This window comes from Odocoileus virginianus, chromosome 20, assembly GCF_023699985.2.
Source record: "Odocoileus virginianus isolate 20LAN1187 ecotype Illinois chromosome 20, Ovbor_1.2, whole genome shotgun sequence".
NCBI lineage: Eukaryota > Metazoa > Chordata > Mammalia > Artiodactyla > Cervidae > Odocoileus > Odocoileus virginianus.
Genome location: NC_069693.1, coordinates 48,550,978 through 48,570,315, shown reverse-complemented (window position 1 = coordinate 48,570,315; position 19,338 = coordinate 48,550,978). Strand labels below are relative to the sequence as shown.

The 19,338-nt window shown below is 57.4% G+C and overlaps 1 protein-coding gene across 5 annotated transcripts in view; it reads left to right on the top strand.

The window, feature by feature from the left end:
• GSE1 (Gse1 coiled-coil protein) overlaps positions 1-19,338 on the top strand; it is a 390,922-nt gene that overhangs the window by 127,686 nt on the left and 243,898 nt on the right. For all 5 annotated transcript variants that reach the window (XM_070451438.1, XM_070451439.1, XM_070451440.1 and 2 more), the window contains exon 2: positions 16,982-17,162. In XM_070451438.1, coding sequence (XP_070307539.1) covers positions 16,982-17,162 — 181 coding nt within the window. The remainder of the gene's footprint in view (positions 1-16,981; positions 17,163-19,338) is intronic.

Sequence of the window (19,338 nt, the reverse complement as noted above, 5' to 3'; positions counted from 1 at the left end):
CGGATGCTCACCCAGGGCCCCGCCCGTCAGTGGGGTGACCCTGCGGCTGCAGGAGAAGGCGGCCCCTGGGCAGCACATCCCCTGCTCCGTCCTGTCCAGAGCTGCCCACACAGTCCCTTCCAGGATACCTGGGCGCCTCCCCCTGCTGGCCAGGCCTGGTTTCCGAGGGCGGCTTATCCATCCTCAGGCCACCCCTCTTAGTGAGCTACAGAGTCAAGGGAAGGCTCCGGGGCTATTAGTTTGTCTTCCTCTCCATCAGCCCCACCAGGCACCCTAAATAATCTGAGTGTGAAGTTTCAAAGCTCAACTTTCAGGTGGCACCCTCTCCAGTGGACGGGTCCCCCTTAGGGACGCGTGGAGCCCCCCACCACCACCCCACCGCCGGGTGGCTGTCCGTTCTGAAGGATAGCCACAGTAATAACAGCTCTGCCAGAGATGCGGAGGAAGGGGAGAAAGGATCACCCGCCGCTTAGAGTCAGAAACCCTGAGACCCACGGAGAGCAGAGGCCGGGTGTGAGCCTCAGGCCGCACTGGGCATTGGTGGGCACTTCCTTCTGCCCCCACTACCAGTGAGTGCTTGGGTGGAGTTCTCTTCTCCCCTCAGGGCGCCCGTCAAGAGCCCCCTGCCTGCTCCCCGGCCGGCGTGGGGGATTCTGGGGCTGGCCGCACCCCCCACTAGGTGGCTCTGGGAGGATGGCCAAGGTGGGGCTCACGGCCTGGACAAGGCAAGACTGAGGTCTTCCTGGGACCCCAGTGTCTCGGGGCTGTGACAGAATGGGGCAGCGGGACTGCTCCTGACTCACGTGCAGCCTGGGGTCCTTCTAGAAGTCTCTGGGCTGTGCCTCGGGCCTTGGTGAGCCACTGGGGTGTTTGGGGTCGTCCTTGAACCCTTCTCCCGCTCTGTGGGACTCCATGGTGCCTGGGGCTGGGCCGCTGGGTTTTGAGCCTGTGTTTCTTCACGTTCCCATTCGACCAGAGTTTATGAAGCCTGGCTTTGAGCCAGGAGGTTGACAAGGGTTTGCCCAGGACGCTTCCAGATTGAGTGTCTGACTTCGAAGACGGAACATCCGAGGTGCCAGTGGTAAGGGAGTCCCTGGGGGGGACAGAGGTGTGGGGCAGCGTCCCCTTGGTGAATCGGGCTGGACCAGGCGGCCCCCTCCAGCTGCTGGACCGTGAGTCACTGAACACAGGCAGTGCATCACATGTGCACGCCCACACGTGTGCGCAGGAGCACACCACCTGCTCACATACCAGGTACGTGGGTGCACACAACCCCACACCAGAGCCACACATTTCGTTCACAGGTACCCACATACATATATGCACATGTGCATGTGCACACCCCTGCATGTTTACACAGTGCAGTTCATGTGTATACGCACACTTATTTAGTGGTGCGTGCATGTACACGTGTGCACATACACATGCCCACATAGACACAGGTGTGTGCATACTCACTCATAGGCATGCACACAGAGATCCATGCCTCTGTGTGCACATCCACATGTGTACACATGTGTGCACACATGCCCCAGGTCTGCCCCCAGCCTCTGGGGGCTGGGGGCAGTGGGCAGACTCGTGCCCACCCTCCGTCTTCTGTCCGGCACTGAGGCCCACATGACACGAGGCTCCCACACGTGGACACCCAGCCTGCTGGCCCAGGTTCCAGCCATGCTGCCCTTTGACGGCCCTTCTGGAGGGCTCTCTTACGGGGCAGTCCTCTCAGGAGGTGCACTGGAGGGAGGCCTGCATGGCTCTGAGTGTGGACTCAGGCGCACAAGCAGGGACCCCGGGGTCCCGGAATGAGGGGCAGGGTCTGAGGGCAGAGTGGTGGTGGGGTGTGGCCCATGGAGCCTCCTGGGTGCAGGGCCAGAGGAAGGGTGGGCTCTCCACACAGGGTGTGGGGGTCCTCGGTGCCTGGGTCCCAGGCGACGCTGACATACATCAGTGCCTGAAACCTGTTTCACAAAATGATATTTTTACTACATAGGGTGCATGCCAGTATTTTTTTTCCTATTCCATTCCCCTTAAAAAAAAAAAAAATTGCTCTCATGTGGGACATATCCCGAGTTTGAGAAGCAGGAGGTGGACGACATTTCAGGTTCCTCTCCCCTCGGAGATTTGGGGGTGCTGGAGACTTCCCTGAGCTCCCATTCATCTCTGCAGTGAGACAGAGATTACGCAAACAAAGCCGGCTCTTCCGCGCCTTCTCAGCCCTTCCCCATCACACCAGCCCCTCCGCTCACGAGGTGCCGGTGGTGGTTTTCCTTTTTCATGATGATCAAAAGGAACACGGCGTCAAAATAAAGATCTGGAAAGCGGGTGCAGGAGTGAGGGAGGGCCCCTCCTGTTCCCGGAGCCTCCCACTCCCAGGCTCCCCGTTCTTCCCCTGTCCCGGCAGTCAGGGCCCTTTGCCTCCCCCAGAAGGGGTGACGCACCCTCACCCCCCTAACCCCAGCCCATCTTATGCTCGCTTTATTCTCCTTCTGATCGTCACACTATTACATCTTCACCCCTCTGTCTCTCTAGACTTTCCTTCATCTTCTTGCCTCACCTCTAACCAGCTGTTCGTGTGAAGTTGCTTAATGTCTTTGTACCGTGGGGGTCCCTGAGCGCCCTCTGAATTTCCCGGGTTGTCCTGGGGGACGGTGTTGTGAGAAGGTTAGTGGTACAGACCAAGGATGATGGCAAGCATGACAGCATGTGGGTGCGGAGCCAGTGCTCTGTGGCCTGGGGCAGCTGACTTACCAGGTCTATGCCTTGGTCTCCTCATCCATGAAGTGGGCATGTGATACAGTAGAACATACCTCATAGGTGTGTTAGGAGGATCACGCCAGTCAAGATGTATCAAGTGTTTGAACAGTGCTTGGCACATAAGTCAAATGACATTAAGTAGTTATCTCAAGGAATATAAAGTCATCCGGGCTTTCCTAAGCAGCTCTTGAAGGCCAGGTGGCATTCTGATTACGTGTGTCTTTTTTTTTTTTCCTTTCTTGTGAAGCAGGTACTGTCATCATGACCATTTTACAGGTGAGGAAGCTGGGGCCCAGAGAGGTTTAGTAACTTCCCTGGGGCCACACAGCCCACCCGGAGAGTCACCGCCTGACTGTAGGCAAGCTTTAATAGGTGGAGGCTACTGTCGACCTCCTGATTGTTACTGATACGGTGGTGGCTTAAGAATGAAATAAGATGACATGTGCAGAGTGCGGCCAGGCGTGTGGTGGGCTGGGGCACAGCTCTACCCACTGGCATCCCACTCTGATCCTTTAGGCAGGGGCCCCGTGAGGTCAGCATGGGGGTGTCTGTGCCCCCAGGTGACCGAGGCTGACCCAGGTGGCTGCTGTGGCCTGAGTGAATGTCGTGTAGGGTCACAGAGGTTGCTTGCAGCGGCTTCCCCTCCCGCAGACCGGCCAGCAGCCGGGAGTCACTCCCCGCCCCCACCCAGTGATGTGTTCTGGGGTCGACATGGGTGTGATGCCAGGCTAGCAGTCCTGTCACTTCCATCCTGGGGCTTCGTTCTCTCCTGGGAGAGGGGCGTGCATTGTCTGTGCTGGCCCGGGGTCTGCTTCCGTGTCTCCTGAGATTTCTCTGGACCAACCGTCAGCAGAGCTGACCCAGCTGCGCAGGACTTGCCCGTGTGCTGTGCCCATTCTGGAAGCTCCTGTCTGCATTTCCCATGTTTACTTTTCCCCTTTTCCACCTCAGTCAGGACTCACTCCAGTCAATTATTCCCTCCAGATCTTTTCAGGGAAGACAGCAGTGCAAAGCCACGAAAATCGCTCTTCTCGAGGTTCCTCCCTTTATTAGATTTCTCTCCCTGGAAATGGGGTGTTCGTGTGTGTGTGTGTGTGTGTGTGTGTGTGTGTACACGCACACGCTCAGGGAGAGAGAGAGAAAATGAGAGATTCTTTCTAATCTTTCCCTTTATTCTTTTTAAGAGAGTAAGCTTAGAATCCTTTGCAGGTCAGATTCTTAGATTTTTGACTTGTGTCTTTCCATCATAAGATGGTGTTTGGATTTTCATTTTTGATGACTTCTGTCTTTGCCTGCGGATCTGGAATGAGTGGCTCTGTAATTACCTCTTCCAACCTTTTCAAATGTCAGAGGCAAGAGGCCTGGAACTTTCCTCATCGTGCTATGAGTCTCCAGTGCCTAGAACAGTGCCTGGCATTTATTGGGGCAGGGGCCCGATAAGTATTCCAAAATTAATTCTTAGGTCTGTTTTTTTCTTTACCCCACCCCCACCCTCGAGCAATGCATAATACCCAGTACAGTTCTAAGTTGTTGGCAGCTATAGGAAGCTTAAGTGAATTCTCAACCTCAGTGAAGGTGCAGTCAAAATAGAAGTAAATTGCACACAAGCCGTGTGAAAATGTGTGTGTTATCACACTCGGGTTTTTGTGTGCAGCACACAGTGAGACCAAACAATACCACACCATCCGAGTTTGGAGCAGGAAAAGGTTTATTGCAGGGCCACGCAAGGAGACAGGTGGCTTGGGCCCTTCAAACCCCAGATTCCCCGAAGGGTCTCAGCAAAGTCCTTTTAAAGTCAAGGTGGGAACTTCCCCAGTGGGTCAATGGTTGACTTCACTTTCACTGCAGGTTTTATGAGTTCTAGCCATAGTCAGGGAACTTAGACCCTGCATGCCACTCGGTGTGGCCAAAAAAACAAGTGAGGATAAAATAAATGAATAAATAAAGTCAAGATGAGGGAAGGGCGTGGCTTGTTATTGCAAACCTCTTAACGTTGGAATCCTTTGTTCTTGCATGTTCTGTCCACGGAGGTCAGCTCGTGATGTTCCTGTAAACCTCCAACAGGGCAAGTGCTGCTCTCTGTTCTGTAGCTGTTTATTTCTATACGAAAGGAAGAGTGTTAGAGCCTTAGAGTTCAGAGCCTTGAGAATGGACTATCCTGTCTATTTCAGACTATTGGAAACATTCTTAACTGGAAGGCAGAGCAATAGACCAGGAAGGTGAAAGCTGAGGAAACAGGCGTGATACAGAGTCTGATCTTCCTGTTACGGGCGTGTGCAGGGCCAGCACTGACACCGCTGCCCGTGCCACGTTCCGAGGGTGGCTCCTCCAGAGACCTGCCGGCCGGGGGCCCGTCCTCTGCTGGGCTCAGGGGCCCTGGGCAGGGGTCTTCGGAGGCCAGACTAGAGGGAGCCAAGTGACTGTCCCTGCAGGCGGGTTACACAGCCTGTATGGGCCTCCAGACGCGCTTCCTCATCTGGAACGCAGTGATGATAATGACTGTGTTTGCCTCACCGGTTGTGTCGAGGATTAAGTGAATTAAAACATGTGGAAAGTACTTGAAGCAGTGTGGTGCGCCGGGCAGATGCTCCGCCTGTGATTATTAGTATTTTATTGCCGTTATATTTATCATTCTTTCACGCGCTGCAGTGAAACCCCTTGGCTGCCGGGGGACGCTTCACCGCTTAGACCAGAGCATGCAGGCCCTGTCTGATGGGCCGGGGCCTCCGTGATGAACACGTTCTCCCGGGCGAGTTTCACGGTGGCCTCCAGCGTTGCGAGCAGGGCCCCGCAGTGGCCCTGGTGGTAGAGCACCGGGCTGGCTTGCTGAGGGCCCGGCCCCCTCCACTCCCGGGCAGGCCCGCAGCACCCCAGGACACCCAGGGCTCCCTGAAGTGGCCCTGGCCGCGTCCTGCCCGCTGCCCCTCGGCAGGGGCTGGGTGGCAGCCAAGGCCACAACTACCAGCCCCCACGCTACCCCCTGCCTGGGAGCCAGCCTCCAGCCAGGCCCGCCGCCTCCCAAGGCCGCTGAGCCGTGACCCAGCAGATGGGAGGCCCTGGGAGGCTGTTTGCTGTGGCTGTCACTGTGTTTCCACCATCTTATGTCAGAAACCCTGCCCCCGTGTTAATTTACAATACAGCCAGTGCACCCCGAAGTGTGTTTTTAAAGGGTATAATTTCTATCAACTTCAATTAGAGCTATTTTTATTTTTGTCACCCTGAAGAATTTCCCTGCGGTTAAGCTGCCATTTTTCACTGTAATACCCCTGGCAAGGGCTGGGGAAAAAAAAATTAATAGTCTAGTGATCACTTAGCTAATGCACTGTCAGCGCTTGATAAACTGACTGCCCTGGGTGAGACAGCACAGTTCCCTCCACAGTAATTATGTCATGTTTACCTGCAGCCGCCAAGGCCCCCTTGGTGGAGGCACGGGGTCGAGTTGAGCCCCCACAGAGTCCAGGGCAGCCCCTGCGCCACCCTGCGCTCTCCCCCGGTCCTCGGAATCCATCTCTGATGCAACTGAAGCATGCCAGGGTGGGCGTCTGCCCGTTTTCCAGCTGTGCGGCATTTGGCAGGTTGCTAAACATCTCTGATCTGCATCTGAACCAGGAGCGCTCCAGAAGCCTTAGGTTGGCAAGCCCCCTGACCTCCGCAGTTTGGGGCATCTAAAAAGGCTGTGTGGGCTGACCTCCACAGTTTGGGGCATCTAAAAAGGCTGTGTGGGGTTGTGTAGGGGCACATCATGCCTGATAAGCAGGGTGCTGGTTCCCAGATGGAGGGGGCAGGCCCCAGACAGGGAGCTAGCAGGTAAATGAGGCACAGATTCTGAAGATGGGAGGAGGAGCAGGGCTGTGGTGGGACATGAGCCTGGGATGGGACAGAAGAAGTCCCTCAACCCTCAGGGAACCGGCTTCCCTCTACTGAAACCAGGCAACAGGCCCCCAAGACAAGGGACGGCCATGCCGTGGATGACGACTTCCGTAATAAAAAGAAACAAACCACCAAAATGCCCGCCAACCTGGGGAACCTCCAGGGAGCCGTGCTGAGCGGGAACAGTCCCAAAGGGTTACAGACTGTGATTGCATTTACATAACATGCCTGGAACAGCAGAACGTAGAAATGGAGAACAGATCAGCGGCTGGCGGGGCTGGGCGTCTGGGGCAGGAGGGAGGGGAGTATGCTTATCAGGGAGCTTCCCGGGGGAGGCTGAGGGTGGCACTGCTGCCTGTCCCTGCGGTGGAGGTGTTTGCAGGAGCCGATGCTGGTGATAACACTCCGGAGAACAGAATGCACACGCCCGTGCAAGTCCAGGTCCCACTGGGGAAGCATGCACCATAGAGGCAAGTTGTCCTGCTAGTTCCTTCCTGTGACCTTGGCTCTGGTTTTGTAAGATGTTACCTTTGGGGAAACTGAGCTAAGTGTACGCAGGCCCTCCATGTATCGTTTCTTATGACTGCATGTGAATCTAGGAGCATCTCATCGTTAAAAGTTAAAGCAAAAGTCAGATCACACCTGTCCTTGACTTGGAGCCCTCCTGGCCCCCCTCTTACTCTGAATGAGAGCCCGAGTCCATCACGCGGCCCAGCCACGTGGCCCCCATTGCTGACCCTCAGTCACACCAGGCACTCTCCTGCCTCAGGGCCTTTGCACGGCTGTTCCCTGTGCCTGAAGCCCGGTTCCCCAGACCACCACGTGGCTCTTTCCACAGCTTAGATGTCTCCTCTTTGTGTTGTGCTGGGGACACTGCCAGGCCTTGGAGTTACCAAGTGCTGTTCAGGGCAGGGACAGTCTTGGGGTGCTGGAAGTGTAACCCCTGAATCAGTGGTACTCAGATGAGGGCTCTCGTGGAGGTGGTCCAGGGGAGGGTCTGCCTCTGCCTGGGAAGGGGAGCCGGGGACAGTCCGGGGGAGGGGGACAGACTCTTGGCTGGAAAGGAGGCAGGGACCTGGGGAGGAGCAGAGGGCATTTTGGAGTGAGAGGGGGACTCACGGACATGACAGTGGCTCGTGAGCAGACCCCTGTGTTGTGCTCGCCCTGAACCTCGAGCCTAGGGAGCCCTTGCCGTTTTACAAAAGGGGAAGCACAGAGTCACACAGCTCCCAGGCCCTGCGGAACGCCTGCAGGGGAGCGGAAGGGAGCGAGACCACACTGTCTGGCCTTTTCAGGAAAGGACTGCACACATGCTCCCCGCCTCGGGGCATCTTGTTTGCTGTTCCTTCTTCCTGGAACTGGATGTCCTGAGGAATTGATGCTTTTGAACTGTGGTGCTAGAGAAGACCCTTGAGAGTCCCTTGGACAGCAGGGAGATCCAACCAGTCTATCCTAAAGAAAATCAGTCCTGAATATTCATTGGAAGGACTGATGCTGAAGCTGAAGCTCCAATACTTTGGCCACCTGATGGGAAGAACTGACTCATTGGAAAAGACCCTGATGCTGGGAAAGATTGAAGGAAGGAGCAGAAGGGGACGACAGAGGGTGAGACGGTTGAATGGCATCACCGACTCAATGGACATGAGTCTGAGTAAACTCCAGGAGTTGTTGATGGACAGGGAGGCCTGGAGTGCTGCAGTCCACGGGGTCATAAAGAGTCAGACACGACTGAGCGACTGAACTGACTGACTTCCTGGAACACTCTTCCTGCAGATATCTATCTCCATGGCTAGCTTTCTTGTTTCCTTCAAGTCTTTGCCCAGTGTCCCTTCTCAATGGGGCCAGCCTATGGAAAATTCTAACTCTGGCCACACTCCCTCTCCTTGTATCCTTCTCCTGTTTGTCCTTCTGGTACCTCCTACCAACTGACATGTCAGTATGGATTTATTGAGTCTGTCTTCCTCAACCAGAATGACACCTTTTTTTTTTTTTTTTTTTAAGTTAAAGAAACAACACATCTACAGAAGGGGAGAGAATATTGTGATGAACCCCCCATACTCTTTTTTAAAAATGCATTTATTTGACTGCGTTGGGTCTTCGTTGCAGCACGTGGAATCCTGGTTGTGCCCCTGCAGGATTTTTTCGTGTGGTGCATGGACCCTCTAGCTGTGGCCCTAGACCAGAGCTCTGTGGACCCTCCAGGGCGGGCAGGCTCAGTCATTGCAGCTCACAGGCTTAGCTGGCCTGCAGCTTGTGTGATCTTAGATCCCTGACCCAGGGATCAAACCCACGCCCCCAGCATTGCAAGGCTGGTTCTTAACCAGTGGACTACTGGGGAAGTCCCCAGAATGTCACCTTCTTAAGGGCAGGGATGTTTACCTGTTCTGTTGGCTGTTGTATCTCAGGTACAATACCTGGCAATAGTAGGTGCCTAATAAATGTTTATTAGATGGATGGGTGGTTGACTGGACGATTGGATAGATGGATGGAAGGATTGATGGACGGATGGATGGGTAGACGGATGGACAGTCAGATAGACAGGTGGAAGGATGGGTGGATGGAGGCAGGGTGGATCAGGTGTTAGGCGGATATGAGGCATAACGTATGAGAAGCTAGCCTGGCCCAAGTCACATGGCTCTCAGATGTCCCGTGGAGGGGTCAGGAAGGATTTCGTGCAGGCCGGTTGAGTGTGGTATTCTGGAAAGTTGGCTCGGGCTCGGGCATGGTTGGGCTGGAGTGAGGAGGGCTGTGTGCCCAGAAACTGGTGGGAGACTCCTTCCCTGGGAGGCAGGAGGAGGTGAGCGGGCACCGTAGAAGTAGGAGGGGGAGCCCAGGAGAGCCGGGGTGTCAGGCAGTCATTGGTCTGAGATCAGCTTGCCCCCCCTGCTGGCTTCCAGGGGCCCCCAGACCCCGGAGGGCCTCGCCCCTGACCCTGGGCCTGAGCTGGATTCCCCCAGCATCACCACGCGCACGCCCTGCAGCCTGGCAGTCGGGGAAGCAAGCTCGCCTCTGGAAACAGTGCATTCCTCCCTGCAGACCCTTGCCCTGCCCCTGGCCAGACAAGGGAGTCAGCTGGCCCAGAGGCCTCCCTTGAGCGAGGGGCCGGGCTCATGCCTCCCGGAAGGTCCCATTCAGCCGCAGGAGCAACGTAAGTGGGGCTTGCCCGCCTCTGGCCAGCTCCAGTCTCCCTGGGGCCCCGTTCTTCCAGCTGCACCTGCCCTACCCTGGTGTGTCTCTTGAGGCTCTGAGTGCTGTTAGCAAGACTCCGGTTTGCTTTCCTGCTTTCTTTTCTTAATATTTATTGACTTATTTGGCTGCATTAGTTCTTAGCTGTGGCACGCAGGATCTTTGTGGCGTCCTGCTATATGTTTCATTGCAGCACACGGATTCTCTAGCTGTGATGCACGGGCTCAGTTGCCCCACAGCACCTGGGATCTTAGTTCCCTGAACCAGGGATTGAACCCACGTCCCCTGCACTGCAAGGCAGACTCTTAACCACTGGCCCACCAGGAAGTCCCAGACTCTGGCTTTTCTTTTTTCCAGAGACATCACGCCCCACCTGCGCCATCCAGACACGGCCATGAGCCACCCTCTCTGTGTCTCAGTTTCCCCATCTGCGTAACGGGGCCCAACAGTTCCTGCCTCCCCACCCGGATCTAAGGCTTAATGGGCTGACACCCACTGGATGTCACGGGTGAGAGGCCTGGCGCTCAGTAGGTGCAGTCAACATATACCTGTGACCAGTGAAAGACATTTTAGTCCCGTCTCCTGCCCTTCTGCTGGGACCCTTCAGGGACAGACTGGCTCCTGACTCAGAAAGAGTGCCTAGTTTTAGCTGAATTCGGATACTCTTCAGCTCCGGCAGCCCCCGGGTCTTGAACTAGGGGCTTTCTGGTTCTCTTTATGGCATTGGGAGTGGGCTTTCTTCTGTTCCTTGCTTTAGCAAATGCATTCATGACATCCGTGGCAGGCCTGGGCTGGACTGCATGAATGCTAACTTTGGAATCCTCATGACCACCGTGTGCTGTGGCTGTGACTCTCAGCACCCCCTTTTGCAGATGAAAACGCTGAGGCTCAGAGGCGTTCAGAAGCATGCACAGGGTCTCCCAGCTTGGAGGAACCCAGGCGGTCGCTCCCTTTGTCCATATAACTGCTCCAGTCTCCTGAGAAAACAGCAATGCCCCCCTCTTTCCCAGACACTTGGGGGGGGGGTGGTGTCTGTGCCTGCTGCAAGGGAACCAGGCTGGGTGAGTTCTGTCCCCTTCTGGTCCTCTTAGCCTCTGTTTCCCCATTTATAAAATGGGCTGGTCATGCCCCTTGGCTGGCCTGCCTGGCAGAACTGTGGCAAAGCTTTGGAGGTGTCTCTGCACACACAATTGCAGGTCATTTGGGGAACTCTTATGACTGTTTCTGTCCCCTCGGGAGGCTGCAGCAAGCCCCCTCCTGGCCATATATGCAGCCAGGGACAAAAACCTTTTTTTTTCTCTGAGTTCCAGACCTTGTGTCCTCAAGGCTGGATGAGCCTCCCCATCCCGCCTCCAGCTCCTGAGACCTGGGAACACCTGGCGGGACTCGGCTGGGGGAAGAGTGGGATCGAGACCCCCGGCTGGCACTCCGCCTGAGTGGGCGAGCCCCCCTCCCCGTGGGTGCCGCAGCCGGAGCGCCCCTAATTGCTGCCACAGATGTGGCAGCCGCCAGCCTCTCCCGCGCGATCTGCCATGTCGCGTGAGCTTAATTAGCCCCTGATTACTCATTTACTGGGTGCTGTGTGTATTCCATATCTAATAACTTTCCAATTACACCCGGCCTGCCCCGCACGTTTAATACCCCGTTCGTTGTCTGCTTGTCGGGGACTGTGCATTCAGCAGCTCTGTCTCCCCCTGACCCGGAGCTTTATCGTCCCCTTTCCTGAAGTATTTGGAGTTCTCTGCTCACCATTATGGAGCTATTACAGGGAATTAAGGGGCATAAAATACTGGTCTTAGGCCTCTGATGCCTCAGCTTGCAGCATAGGACAAGAAGCCCCCTCCAGAGAGGCTTGAGCGCATCTTTGTGGATGGGCTCTCATGGAGGGGGCAGGAAATGGGGGGGAGGGTCTTGATGGTAGGGCTGGCTCATGTGCCCTTATTCCCCCCTAGACAGACGGCTCCAGGCCTGTGACCCACAGGTCCCCAGCTGGTGACAAGGTCTCCCACCAGCCGGGCTGTGCCCACCCACCCTCTAGCCAAGGCAGGCCCACGGCCACTCCTGTTTGCGGGGGAGGTGGCTCTTTTCCCCTGGCTCAGGCCTCCCGCCCATGTCTGATCGGTCCTCGGGGCCAAGGGCCCGTGATGCTGTGTCCGTGGACGCCGTCGGATGCTGGTGTCTCCTCGTCCCTCTCCTGCAGCTCGGTTCTGCCTCCCCTCCCAGCCTTGCTCTTGAGACAGACCCTCCACAGCCCACCCGCTCACCTGCAGTCCGGGCTGCCGTGCATCTGCTGAGCCAGCATGTGCAGCAGTCAGGCCCTGCCAGCGTGCATTGAGGACCTGCCGGTGCTGTGGGTGCTCTGACTGTGACCAGCTGGGTGAGCCTGGGCAGCTGACTTGACTTCGCTGTGCCTCGGTTTCCTCCTCCACAAAGCAGGCATTAAGGTGGGGCTGTTGGGGGCCGACAGCAGGTGCTCAGCGGGCTCCTGGCACAGTGCAAGTGCTCTGGGAATCTCGGCTAGGGCATTACTGGCCCGTCTCCCCCAGACCTGAGCTGAAGTCCGAGCAGTCGTGACTTGTCTGTTACTCTTAGTTACAGCTGCAGGCAGGCAGCACTCAGGATTCAGGCCCATGTTTGGAGTTATAAAACTCCATGTTTTATTCAAGATTGGCAAGCCTGGCTTCCTGAAGTGTGTGTTGAACCGATTTGGAGGAAAGAGGAGATTCGGGGTGATCACGAAAAATGGGAGTTTCACACCTCAGATCCTACCCCATGACTTCAGGGACTCCAGGACTGCCTTGGGCTCTGTGCCTGCAGCGGGCGAGGGGACCTAGAAGGCAGCCCTGCCACCTGAGGCCTAAAGTGCCCAGAGGCCAGCTGGGGCCCCCCAAGGCCAAGGCTGTGACGCCTTCTCCAGCACACACCCTTCCAGGCTCTGTGGGGTCCCCAGGCCCCAGCACCCCTTTGGCTCTTGTTCCCGATGCTTATGTGGTTAGGTCATGAGATAAGCGACCATTTCTTGAGCACCTACTCTGTGCTTTAGCAGAAAGAACTCATCCCCTGCACCTTGCCTCTGGGAGTCAGACATTCGCTGGGTTGTTAATCCATTCTACAGAAGGGAACACTGAGGCCCAGAGAGGTTAAATCACTTTGCCAAGACCTCCCAGCTGGAAACAGGTGGAGAGAACCCAGAACCCAGTGCCTGACCCCATCGCTCTGCAGGAAGCTGGAGAGGTGGAGTCTGGCTGGGTGCCGGTGGGGGGAGAGGGAAGCGGGCCCTGGGAACAGTCAGTTGGCAGGGCTGCTGGAGAGGGAAGTCCTGGCATCTCATCCAGTGGCCTCTGGGCTGCTGTTGGCCCCCAAACTGGACCTGCCTTTGTTTTTGAAAATACATGATTTACAGTCTACCACGTGGGCGACTCTGAGAAACATTATGCTGAGTGAAAGAGGCCAGACTCAGAGGGCTCCATGGTGGAGGATTCCGTCTACACAGTGTCCAGAGGAGGCGCACCCGTGAAGACGGAGGGGGACGAGAAGATGCCAGGGGCTGGGGGGGAGGGGACAGGGTAATGGGGACGTTCTAGATGGATGCTGCTGGTGGTCACGCAAGTCTGTGATTATCCTCAAAGCCCCCGAACTGTATACTTTCCATGGGTGAATAGTATGGTATATGGATTTTATCTCAGTAAAACAATTCTACAGAACAATAGAGCAGGAGTTCCCAGACATGGGGAGCCCGAGGACTAATACGATCAATCAGATAACCTCGCTGCTGACAACCCTGCAGCATGGTTTTCCTTTCTGCTGCCATGATGCTGTATCTGCTCTCTGCGCACCCCACCCCACACCCGCCCCTGGCCGCTTTCATCCCTACCTGCGAATTTACCTGCAATCGGCACTCTCCGGAAATCGCTTAGCTCCCCAGAGAAAGTGTAACAAGGCAAGATCTCATTAGGATATTCAGTGGTGGGCTGCAGATCCCTTTTATGGTAAAGAACCCTGGAAATTTCCACCCCCACCCCCGGCCTTTTTTTCCTTTCCCTGTTAACTAATGCTTTAAATGTGGTGGCCCCGGTCCAGGGAAATAAAGGGGACAATAAAGTTTATCCTGCTCACTCCACAGGGCCCCATGGACTCTCTGGGATGCTGCCAATTTCCAGGGTCCCCAGGGCAGGGAGCAATGTATGTCCCAGGCCCCCCTCCTAATAGCACATTAAGTCAGGCCGTGAGCTTGGAACTCTTGGCTCTGGTAGTGGGAAGGCATAGTGAATGTTCAAGGGTCTGCTTTTTATTAGCCAGGAATTGTTGTAAATTTGGCCTTGAAGGGTGAGGAAAGGCTGCTCTCTGCCTCCCTGCGATGGTCTGGCCAAGAACCTTCGTGAACCTTCACCTCCCCCTTCCATGATGCTAGCGTGAGATAACGCAGACTCCCGCCCACGTGTGTCTGGCAGCCTCACCCAGCAATTAACAGTGACTGAGCCCCCTTGGCGTCCAGGGCAGCTGCTGACAGACCCCAGAGAAGGGGGTGAAATCCTTGTGGTGGGGACAGCTGGACCCAAGGAGGGAGGGTGTCTGGCACACGATGGTGCCAGGGAGCGTGTGTTTCTGGACCGGGCCCTGTTCTAGAGCTTTCGGGTTGTCTTAGTCATCCAGTGCTGTGTAACAGAGGACTACACGTAAGCAGCCTGCAGCAGCATGCCTCCCCCTGCACACTCAGCGGGGGCCCCCACTGCTAGTCAGGGTGTTGGCCGGACTCGACGGGGGAAGAACCTGCCTCCACGTTCATCGCTGAATTCATCTGTCTGTGATCTGAGGGTTGCTATGAACGTTTAGAGGCAAGCTTTCATGTGGACTCTGCTTTTGTCTCTCCGGGATACCTGCCTAGGAGTGGAGTCGCTGGGTCCTATGACGACTGTGTGTCTCTGGGTCTTGACGAACTGCCAGGCCGTCTCCAAAGCAGCTGCACGAGTTTGCAGCCCCACCAGCAGTGTGTGAGGGTTTGTGTAGTATTTCAACACTTAATAATCACGCGGGTGTCGCTTTTAAAGATGGATTCCTCACTTCCTCTTGAAAGATCAGGCCTGGAGGGATGGAGCCAGCTTCCCTCCACATGGCGCCGGGTGGACTGGTGCTGTCCGCCTCCCCCGCGCCCCCAGTCTCGCCTACCCAGTACCTCATTAATGGTTCACCCTCCTGGGGGCAGAGATGTGTGTTTGAATCTCTTGTCCTTCCTGTCCCCACTCCCTTTCCAAACCTGGTCCCTTTGAAGGTCTAGTTCAGGACAGTTCCACCTGCTCCAGGAAGCCCGCCTGGATTTTCCCAGCCCTTGGGGAATTCTCCTATTCTCCAGCTCCTGCAGTCTTTGTCATCTGCACCCCCTCCCACCTGGCTATGTCCCTGGTTGTTTTGGAACAGCCGAGTCTTCTCCCAACTGCTAGGGTTCAAATCCAGGCACCGCCAATTACTGCGGGAGCTTGGACAGGCCGCTCGTCCCCTCGAGTCTCCATGTTTTCTTCCCTGGAGGAGTAACTGTAGCACATAGTAGGGGCCCAGGCACGGCATCCTCATGTCCCATCTGGGGAGCCGTGAGGCATCTCCAGTCACCTCCCCACAGCAGGAGCCTGGTCCCCACGCTCCAGGAGGAGGGGCAGGGTGGGGGCGGGCCTTACCCCTTTCTCCTTTCCACCAGTGCACAGCAGGGTCAAGGCCAGGGCACAGTGCCAGCCCGCCCCCAGGGGCATGGAGAACACTGCCCAATTTGACCTGGTGCCACCCCATAGACAGTCCCTGGGGTTGGCTGGACTGTGACAACTGTGACTGTTATCTCCTGTGACTAACGGAAACACAGCAGCCCTGAGTCTGGCAAGAGTTTCCCCAAGTGGTGATGGCAAGGTTTGCCAGAGCAGCGAAAACCCTACGGAGTGGAGTCTACAGGGGCTCCAGGCTCCCCGCTGTGCGGTGGGCCCCCGGCCCTAAGCAGGCCAGGAGTGGATGGAGTGTGCCAGGGCCAGGCGCCACCCACTCCTGGTTCTAGCCTAAGCTGCCAGCACCCCTGTGGGATTTGCGGGGGCCGCGGTCAGGGCAGCATCACCATATGGATCCCATAAATTAAAGCGCTCCCGGAAACAAATGGTAAATGTACCTGTCTCTTGTGTGTGGGGCTGGCGAAGCCTGGATGGAGCGCCATCCATCTCTCTCAGGCACTTTGCTTTTATAGCCCTAATCCTTGGAAAAACGGGATCAACGCGAAGTTGTTCTCTGACAGCCGTGCAGTCCCAGAGCTTGTAATCAGGGAATGGGGGGTCGCCAGGCCCCCGGGACCAGTCCCCAGGGAGCTGCCGGGGTTCCAGGCCTAGGAGCCCAGGATGCGAACCTGTGTCAACCCTGCCTCGGCAGCTCTGTGGCCTTGGGCTCCCACCGCCCCTCTCTGAGCCCCAGTCACCTGCACCCCTGTGGCCCGGGGCAGAGCGACCGGCCGGGATGGTGGGTGCTGGGGGTGGGGCAGGGGCAGAGGGGTAGTATCTAATGAGTATAGAGTTTCCATTTGGGCTGATGAGAACGTTCTGGAAATAGATCTGGGGGATGGTTGCACACATGTTTGGACTTCACGCCGCTGAGTTGTATCCTTAAAATTGTCTAGATGGTAAATTTTATGTTATGTAACCCACTCCACTATTCTTGCCTGGGCAGTCCCATGGATAGAGGAGCCTGGTGAGCTACAGTCCCTGGCATTGCGGAGAGTCACACCCGACTTAGCGAGTAAACAACAACCAACCAACGACATATTTTACTATACGGTATTTTTTTAAAAACACAGGACAAGGATGGTGGATAGGATGACCACCCTTCAGGGAGAACTGAAGATTAGCTAGACTGGTCAGTACAAGTGCGACCAGCTTGCTGGTAGTTGTCACAGAGGCCTGTGCAGAGTGGAGGGGCCCAGGTGGCAGTGGTCCTGGGGGTGGACCCCCAGCGCCTGGGGGTCAGCCTGGTGTCCCTGGGCAGTGTTTCCTGGGCGAGGAAGGCACTCGCTCTGGCTCCCAGAGCCAGCCACACCAGGTCCCTGATGGCAACACCAGGCCACCGTGGGTGAGGGACGGTACCCAGCACCCTGGGGTACCTCCAAGCAGACGTGCCCAAGACTCACCACGTCCCCCTCCTGTCCTTCCAGGTCACGTCTGCATCTCTTGAGACATCGACAGCCATCCACCCTCCCGCCCAGGAGCCCGAGCCTCGGCCGGGTGCCCCAGCAGAGAGCCTGCCCAGGGGCCCCAGGACGAGCCAGGAGCAGGGGCCAGCCCGGTGTCAGCAGAGCGGCTTGGACGGGGCCGGCCCGGACCTCACGGGCACAGGTAGGTGCCAGCATTTCACCATCTCTGGCTACTGGAGTGAATCGGGTGGCTCCTGGGAACCAGAAGCCTCCCCAGAAGTTGGGGTGCAGACTCTCACCCCAGGGTCACCACATTCTAGTGGGGAGCCAGGAGGCTGGTCTCCCTGACTTGAGTTTGATCGTTTTCCCCTCTCTCATTGTCGAGTCACAAACAGCCTTTGATGGTTTCTTTTTTTTTAAATCTGTATATTCCATTGTGTTCACTCATTCATTTAAAAAATAGCATAATGGGTCTATCTCCATGAGCCACCAAACCCTGCCCCAGAACTCTCCGTCTCCCTGGATGCCCTGTCGCCCCAGAGTGACCCGCCAGGACCCCATTTGCTTTTCTGCCGCACCTGTGTTTGCCTGGCACCCCGTGGCCCGGTGTCCGGGCTATGAGCCTTGTCTCTGGGGCCCCGCGCATCCCTGCAAGGCCGCCTGTTGTGGCAGCTGCCGTTGCGCTCCACTTCACATTGCGTGCCATGTGATGTCCAGCTGCCAGGTGCAGGATGGAAGGGGGCTCGGCTGCCCGCCCGCCGCGGGGGCGCACCGCTCGCGTCCAGGCACGTGGCTGTTGGTGTAGCCCCATTTGGGACACAGGGCACGAGGGGGTCCATCCGCGAGCGGTGCTGCCTGGCGTTTTCTGGCATGGGCGTTCACTCCCACCTCCTCCAGCCACCAAGACCCTGTCCCCCCATCCCTACCCCGTTGGACGTGTTGCTTTCCCCAGTGATGGAGAGGCTGGCCGCTCGTTGGTTGTTGGGCCTGTGAGTGTGGAGTCCTGAGGCGTTTGTCATGCACGTGGGCCCTGGAATGGGAGCAGTGAGTGGACATCTGCGTTCTTACCTCGGGAGGGCCGTGGAGCAGCCCCTTAGACCCTAAGAGGACCGACGCTCAACAGCCCCCAGCCCAGCCTTCCCCTTTGCTGGGCCACTGCAGGGGCAGCTGGTGGAAAACACTGCTTGTCAGTGAGCGTGGGAGTCGGCTCATGGTGGTGGGGTCCTGGGAGTCCCATCTTCAGGACATCCCCAGGTACCCACCTCTTGCTCTCTGCAGTGTGGACTCAGCAAAGGAAGGGGCTGGCTGGCAGGGGCTGATGGGCCACCAGCCCACCTAGGGGCATCCAGGCCCTTGGCAGAGGGGGATGGGGTGTCTGGCAGCAAAGAGGACTGCAAGCAGTGGGCAGGGATGCCTGGGACAAGTGTCTCCTTGCACTGTGCCTCAGTTTCCTCATCTGAGGAACGGGCAGGAAGGCCATTGGGAGTACCTAGCTCACCAGCCGGTATGAGAATGGAACTTGGCAGGTCGAGTGCAGTCCTGGTGCCCCTTCCCCCGAGAGCCCGGCGTCCTGGCTGGTGTCAGCGCTGTTGGTTGTAACTCCTACTCACCCCGCTGGCGCCTCCTCCAGGCAGCCCATCGCATCCCTGAGGCTGCTGTCCCAGCCCGCCCTCAGCTCTGAGTGATAAGATGCGCAGCCGTAACCCTCAAGGACCTCCCCACCCTGCTGGGCACACACGCGGCCCTGCCCCCCTGCCCTGGGGCCCCTGGGGCAGGGCAGGGGCACAAGACCCACGCCAGCCAGCTGCTCCCCTGTCAGGCGGCAGCCCTGCCGGCGGCCGGGGGAATGGGGGACGAGCAGCTCACAGCTGGAGACCCGCCAGGCAGCGCCAGCCCGCAGGCAGCCCCTCCCGGGGAGGCCGCTGCTGGGAAATGTGACAGTGACTAATGGTTTATTACACACCTGCCACCTCGCATCGGGCGGTGTGCACGGCCCCCCGGGCCCAGCTGTGCGCTGCCGGCTGGGCGGTGGGGCGGGCGCGGGGGGCGCGGCCTACAGACACATGGACACGCCACGTGGGGACGCGCGGGGGACACGCACAGACCTGGCAGGCACACAGGCATGAGGGTGTGTGTGCAACACACACAGGCACACGCACACACGGCCCCGTCGCACCCCCTCCCCGGAGCTCCCCGCCCCTCCACGTCTCCCCACTGTCTCTCCAGCTCCCTCCGTGGTGGTGGGCTCCAGCCCCCTTCCCGGTGCCGGCTGGGGCAGGGGCCTTTCTCAGAGGGCTGGGTGGTGATGGGCAGGTCGACGGCGGGGGGAGGGGGGGGGCTGCATCCCTTGGCATGGGGGGGCAACTGTCCACTGTCGG